This window comes from Penaeus vannamei, chromosome 25 (genome assembly GCF_042767895.1).
Source record: "Penaeus vannamei isolate JL-2024 chromosome 25, ASM4276789v1, whole genome shotgun sequence".
NCBI classification, from domain to species: Eukaryota; Metazoa; Arthropoda; class Malacostraca; order Decapoda; family Penaeidae; genus Penaeus; species Penaeus vannamei.
This window is the reverse complement of record NC_091573.1, coordinates 9,269,563-9,277,062: the sequence shown is the minus strand read 5'-3', so window position 1 is coordinate 9,277,062 and position 7,500 is coordinate 9,269,563. Positions and strand designations below refer to the sequence as shown.

Genomic DNA, 7,500 nt, shown 5'->3' with positions numbered 1-7,500 from the left:
CACTCCCTGGTCACCGGTATTTTCCATCAAGGGAAGGGGGACCGGGGGAGCCCAAGTCACGGCACTCACATACGAGGAAATTAATTTATGTTTAAGGGCTGCTAAGATATTTAGAATCGGTGATATTTCAGATCTAGATAAAAAAAAGTTGTGTAGAAATGTCATTCACTTCACTTATATCAACATAAGTTTATCAGTAGTTGAGTTAGTTCAACCACTGGACTTGATATTATACTGACATTACTGTACAAAGAGCATTGCGGAAGGAGGTTAGACCATTTTTTTTTCTTTCTTTTTTTACGGTATCCTCCAAGCTCCAATGATCACACTGCAATACATGTGACAATATCCTCCTGGGAAAATACTGTCTCTCTAGCTCAGTATACAGAGGAGAGCAAGCATATGTTTCACGTACAAAATATCCGACCTTCGCTTCGCATTCTTACCAAAAGGATATCAACTAAGATACTTATACCTCGTCCATGAAATATAATAATGACAGTTTATAATATTTTTTTTTTCCAGTAATGATGATAATCTTATTCAGCATCGATGTCCTTTGTTCAAAAAGGTTCATTACACCATAAGGAAAACGGAGGGGTGGGGGGGTGGGGGTAAAAATCATCCCGCTACAGCACAGACACAAAGACGTAGGCTTGGATGTACATCGAGTATGCCCAGGTGATATACTCAGACAATATACTGACATCCTGTATGCGTACGTGTATGTCTGGTTATATCTCTATCTACATTTGGGTGTTTATTTCCACATTCTATATGCTCGTGTGTATATCTATACCTTTATCTGTCTATATATCTATGTATATGTATAAGTGTGCGTATGTATGTAAGTGTGTAGTATACATATATGGCATCAACAGTATGGATAATTCTGCAATGAATAAATAGTTATACTCTATAGTATTTTCTTTACTTTCTCCTTCCTTATCTTTCAGGAAATCCTTCTCATTGTTATTCACAGGCAACACCAGGATGGGTTTCACAATGAAATAGTCATATTGAATTATTTTATTAATCATTTACAGTTCCTATTGTAGCGTGTGCCGATCGCTCCAAAAATAAAAAAAAATACAACTGTAGATTTAAGGCCGGATTGAATTGTGCGAGGCCCGGCCCAAGGAATACAGAGATGCATATATACAAGAATAAATACATTAATATCTCTATCTTTATGGTGTACATGTCTAGACAGATAGATGTGCATTTACTTCGGTGTATATTCGTGTCCCTATAATGAATGTTTATTGGGTCTGGCCAGATGATGATGATGATGATGATGACTATGATGATATTGATGATGATGCCTGTACTGACAAAGATGATTGTGATATCAATAGTTATAAAAGTGAAGATAAAAAAACAATGACAATAGCAGTTATGGTGATGGTAATGATGAAAAAGTGCTAATAAGAATGGTTATCATGATAGTCGTAATATAATGATGATAATACTAATTGATTATGTCAATCGACTTAAGATTTACAGTACGGAAAAATATCACCTTTAAAAAATTGAACAGAAATTTTTGTCTTTTTTTTTGGGGGGGGGGAGGCGATATAATTATATTGATAATCATATTGACATATAGGCATGGCACCGGTATTTTAAATGGAGACTTGACAGCGAGTGAGAAAAAAAAATAATGATTATCTCTCATTCTCTCTCCTCTCTCGTTTACTCTCTTCTCTTCTCTCTCTCTCTCTCACTATCTCCCTAAGTCTCTCACTCTGTCTCAATTTCCCTCTCCCCTCTCTCTTGTTTTTTCATATAACATTCACAATACCAGTTCCAACATATATGGTATAATAAAGTTTATTTTGCTTACCTAATACACTCAATTATGCAACATCATGGCTCGTAACCATGAACATGAGCCATGGATTTCCCATATTCTTTGGCGTCATTTGGAAGACTCCCAGGAACACCCCCTCCCCCCCCCTCACAACTCGCCCCCCCCCTCCCTCCCCCTCTTCCTTATCTTTTAATTCGTGGTGAGGCGCTTTCGACACTTCCTTCTTTCTTTCTTCCTCTCTCTCTGTCTGTCTTTTCTTGTCTCTCTCTCTCTCTCTCTCCCTTCTTAAGTGTCCCTTTCTCCATTATCCACTCTCTCTTCCTCTCTTCATCTCCCCATGACATTCTATATCACTATCTCCTCTCACTCTCCCTAAGTTTCTCTCTTTCTCTCCCTAAGTCTGCCTTTTTTTCTCTCTCTCTGTCTCTCCCTAAGTCTCTCTCCCTCTCTCTCTCTCCCTAAGTCTCCCTTTCTCTCTCTATCTCTCCCTAAGTCTCTCTCTCTCTCTCCCTAAGTTTCTCTCTTTCTCTCCCTAAGTCTGCCTTTCTTCTCTCTCTCTCTGTCTCTCCCGAAGTCTCCCTTTCTCTCTCTCTTTCTCTTCATTATATCCCCTTCTCTTCCTCTCTCCAGCTCCCCATGACATTCCAACACATAATCAGCCGCTTTCGCCATCAAAGTGACGTCAAAAGAGATGGGAAAAAGACAGATGCTGATAAACGGGGTCTAGAGATAATACGTAGGGGGGGGGGTGGAGGTAGCGGGTAGGAGAAAAAATACCCGAGTTCTCTCATAATCAACACGACTGTGAACAAGTGAACAGGTACGTCTTTCCTATTAATGTTATTCTCATCCCCATGTCTATTATGATAATCATTGTTATTATCATTGTAATCATTACTATGATTATCATCATTACTATTACTGCTATCATAATCATTATTGGTATTAACAATATCATCATCATCATAATGGTAATAAAAATAATAACAGTGATAATTATTAATATTATTACTACTATCATTTTCATTATCATTACTGCCATTGTTATCATAATTATCTTTATCATCATTATCATTAGCCAAACAAAAGATCATCCCATTCTAGTTAGTTTAAATAAGCTACAAGAAGACACAGAGTTGTGGATTTTTGAAGTAAATGTGGAAATTGCAAAAGAATATACACAACTTTACTACAGAAATTTCTCTATGAAATAGAAATGCATAATTCCCTATTTAAAGGAGACCGATTTCATTATTTCTTCCTCTACGAACACGAACTCTGAAGACTAAGGGACTGTCATTGATTTAATATTGCATTCCTAATGTTCTGATTGGAGAACTAAAGTAAAAATAATAGTAATAATAACAATAATAATGATTAAAAGAAATGATAGTCATATTGGTAAGAAATAACTTCAATATATTATGATTCAAGGGCATACATATGAAATGAGATTGGTATAGATTGTTTACTTAAAAGGAGTTATGGAGAATCAATCCTGTAATTTCTAATAGTTTCTGCTCATCAACGTTTTCTGTCATCAATGCCCATTTTCATTGACACTCCACTACCCAAGGTACTTTGATAGAGGTAGCCCCACTCTGTCTCTGATAAAATCCTAGCTGGCAACTTCCTAGCTAAGCCCCCCACCTCATCACTTTTATCCATTGCATTTTTTTTCTTGTTTTCGTTTTCAAATATTTTTTTAGCACTGTTATTACAGAACCATTTTCAAAGAAAAAGTTCTGAGAAATTGCTTGCCATAATATAACACAGAGTGAGTGGGTCAAAGAGGAGAAGAACTAATGACCATGTTTAACCGATGAAAGTGCACTGTGAATTATCAAGTGTAGCTACATAAATAATAATTTGTATAATCTACTTGATGTTATAAATATCAAAAGTAAAATCAAAATTCCCCTTCTTTTACTTAAGATAACGAAGAATTCGTTACCATTAACAGACGTGAGAATACTCCTGTTCAATGGTCCATTTCATTTATGGGCTCAACATGTTAAATGGAAGTGGGCCTACTTGGTTATATGCCGGTACCAATGATGTTATACCCAAAGTCTAGAGAACTACTCCTCTAGACTTTGGCCGATCCTTATTGGCCAAAACTACACGGAACAACAAAGTGACAGAGAACTTAGTTGTATGGACTTTTATATATTTGCTGATCGATCTACATAATCATACATTGTACATCTTGGTTAATTCTTATTGTCAGATCGGAGGTATGGCTAACGCAAGGGTCATGAGGGCCTTCTTGGTCCTCCTGCTGACAGCGCTGACGAAAGCGGAGCTGACGCAGCTGGTCATTGGCGAGGAAATCATCGTTTCCTATAATGGGCATGAGGTACAGTTCGTGATCCATGAATTTTCAGGAGGGGAAAGGCCCTACGAGAGGTCAAGTCTGCGATTTTCAATGGGATACTTCTTACCTGGTTGGTGGTTGGGGTTAGTGATTATACATTGGCAGATATACATAAACAAAACGCACAAAACATACCTAGACTACCACACGCAACAAAACGGCACAACACAACACACACATCAACGAATAACAACCCCTCTTTACTCCACTCCTCTCCCTCTCTCTCCCTTCCATTTACCCCTCCTAACCTCCCATTCCCTTTGCCCCTTCTCTCACCTCCCCTTCCCTTCCCACCCTGTCCCCCTACCACAGATCTTCCACCACACGCGGGAGAGCCCAGTCATCACCTTTGGCGTGGGGACAGCCAACTACACAGAGGACCACGGCATGTTCGACATCCAGGAGGAAATTCTCGAGGTCGTCCCCATGGATCGAATCGTCATGGCTTCGAACAGGACGGGAAGTGTTCGAATCACGCTGAGCTCCTATGCTGATCCCGAGGTCGAGGTGGGTGGGCCGGGTTGGTTGGTTGGTGTTGTGTGTGTGTGTGTGTGTGTGTGTGTGTGTGTGTGTGTGTGTGTGTGTGTGTGTGTGTGTGTGTGTGTGTGTGTGTGTGTGTGTGTGTGTACATTTGTTCGTGTTGGGTCTCTATGGTCGCGTTGTCTTTTGCTCGAATGATGCGAACGTGTGCTTCTCTTCTCTATGTTCAGAAACGTATGCACGTGTGTGGAAGGTATAAGTGTATATATGCTTACATGACTGGGCATGCTTGTACATAAAAATCCGTATATATGCTTGTGGCTGTATGTAGATAATCACACTCCCAAACACCTTCATATATTTACGTATATAAATGCATTTGCAGTTCTATTTAGTTTACATTTGTATAAGTATGCACTTCTGTGAATGTGCGTGTAGGCCTACATATGAGCGTATATGTACAAGGTCTATATAAATACATATATTGACCTCGTATATGTCTACACGTCTGTGGATGTGCGTCTAGGCCTACACAAAAGCATATATGTATTGTATATCTATACAGTTCATACACAGCCATGAATTTACCGTGTTTACGAGATCAATTCTTAATCCTCAACAGATACGTTTGACCGCCGACACGTATGTCTTCGGCTACGTCGGGATATTTAACAATCTCATGACAGACAGTCCTTACAACCGTATGTGGCTCAGGCTCTCTGCTGACGAGGACGAGAAGGTCTATGGAGGAGGCGAGCAGTACACGTATCTTAACCTCCGCGGTCGCCACTATCCCATCTGGACGAGTGAGCAAGGTCGGACGAAGCGGTTGCAGTTTCTTTTTTTTCATTATTTCGGCTTTTTTTTTAAATCTCGTTTTTTTTTTTTTTTTTTTTTTTTACTTTTCTATTTCTTTGTTTTTTTGTTTCTGTTTTTTAGAATCTCGTTTTCTTTTTTCTTTTTTTTTAGTTTTTTTTTCTGTCTTTCTACTTCTTTATGTTTTTGTTTCTGTTTTTTAGAATCTCGTTTTCTTTTTCTTCCTTTCTTTAATGATTTTTCTTTGTCTTTCTATTTCTTTAGGTTTTTGTCAGTTTTTTAGAATCTCGTTTTATTTGTCTTCCTTTTTCAGTGTTTTTTTCTTTTTTTATTTCTTTATGATTTTGTCTCCGTTGCTTTTCGTTCTATTTTGTTTTGCTAATTTCTTGCTTTTCGTTTTCTTTCTCTGTTTCCTGTTTTACTGTTTACTCCTTTCCCGTTTTCTTTGTATTTTTTTTTTTTTTTTATCTTTTTAACGTTTATTTTTTTCCTTATCGCTTTAGGTTCTCATATTCATTCTTTCTCTTGTACCTAATGTTCTGTTCTTTCTCTTTTTTCACATTTTATCTTGGATTTAACTTCTTCTTTGCTCCCTCTTTATTTTTTGTGTGTCCCACCCTCTGCCCCTTTCTCTCTCTCTCTCTCTCTCTCTCTCTCTCTCTCTCTCTCTCTCTCTCTCTCTCTCTCTCTCTCTCTCTCCCTCTCTCTCTCTCTCTCTCTCTCTCTCTCTCTCTCTCTCTCTCTCTCACCCTCTCCCTCTCCCTCTTTCTCTCTCTCTCTCGCTCTCCCCTTTTCTCTCTCTCTCTTTCTCTCTCTTTCTCTCTCTCTCTCTCTCTCTCTCTCTCTCTCTCTGTCTCTCTCTCTCTCTCTCTCTCTCTCTCGCCCGCTCTGTGTGTGTGTGTATGTGTATGTATGTGTTTGTCCATTGATCTATCTCTCTCTATCATAAATGTATACAGACTGATACCCAGATATCTAGATACATAAATTAATCGACAGCTATGAGGATACAGACATTCTAATACAGAGATACAGCAACAAGTCGAGAAATAGTCATAGCACCGGCCGCACTGACTGCTGCTCCTCACCCTTCCTCCCTCACTCCCCTCTCCCTACTCTCACTTTCTCTCCCAGGTATCGGTCGCGATGGAGGAATCATCGCCAACATCACCGACATCGAGGGTGATGCTGGAGGAGAGTACTACACCACTTACTGGCCCGAACCCTCTTTTGTCTCCTCAAAGCGCTATTCTGTTATTTTCGATCGCTACGAGTACGTCAGTATTTGAAGCTGTTTTGGGTGATTTTATCGTTGTTTTTGTGTTGTTTTTGTGTTTCCAAGTTGATTTCTAGAGCTGTGTGTGTGATTGTTGAAGTAGGTTGATCGGTCTTCGAGTTATTTTTCGTAAGAGAGGATATAAATGATTTAGTAAAAGGTGCACAAAAAGGTATAAGGTCTAGTGCTGTTACCCCTTAATACGTATTAAAGAAAACGGGAATATTTTGAGCAGGAACTTGCTAGTATTTACATGTTAAATAAAGCAACGGAACTTTCTTCATACTTCAACGAACATGGCTGTTGTTATTGTTATTACTATTATTATTATTATTATTATAGCTGTTGTTATTGTTGTTATTATCATTATCATTATATATATGTATATGTGTTAGAGTAATACAGCTCATTTTACAAGCAGCAGACCATATCTCTTTCTCCCTGCTCTCCCATCTCAGTTACATGGTCATGAACTTCAGTCAGCCAAATTACCACGAGTTCTACATTCATAGCGAGTCGTTCTTGCTCGAAATGTACTTCAATGATACGATGATGAACCTTATACCGAGCAAGGTTCATTATGCTCCCACTCTCCCTGACTGGATCATCACGGGGACCATCTTGAGTCTGCAGAGGGGAACGCAGGAGGTAAGCTGAAGGCTTTTGTAGGTAGTATATATAAACATATACATATACATACACACACACATATATATATGTCTGTTTGTGTGTGTATGT

General features: G+C 38.7%; 1 protein-coding gene across 1 annotated transcript in view; it reads left to right on the top strand.

The window, feature by feature from the left end:
* Nucleotides 1–2,494: 2,494 nt before the first annotated feature.
* Nucleotides 2,495–7,500, top strand: part of LOC113809292 (sulfoquinovosidase-like) — a 14,172-nt gene continuing 9,166 nt past the window's right edge. The window contains exons 1-6 of the mRNA XM_070139096.1: nt 2,495–2,633; nt 4,044–4,172; nt 4,503–4,697; nt 5,293–5,485; nt 6,621–6,759; nt 7,221–7,410. Of these exons, the coding sequence (XP_069995197.1) occupies nt 4,053–4,172; nt 4,503–4,697; nt 5,293–5,485; nt 6,621–6,759; nt 7,221–7,410 (837 nt within the window). The 5' untranslated portion in view covers nt 2,495–2,633; nt 4,044–4,052. The remainder of the gene's footprint in view (nt 2,634–4,043; nt 4,173–4,502; nt 4,698–5,292; nt 5,486–6,620; nt 6,760–7,220; nt 7,411–7,500) is intronic.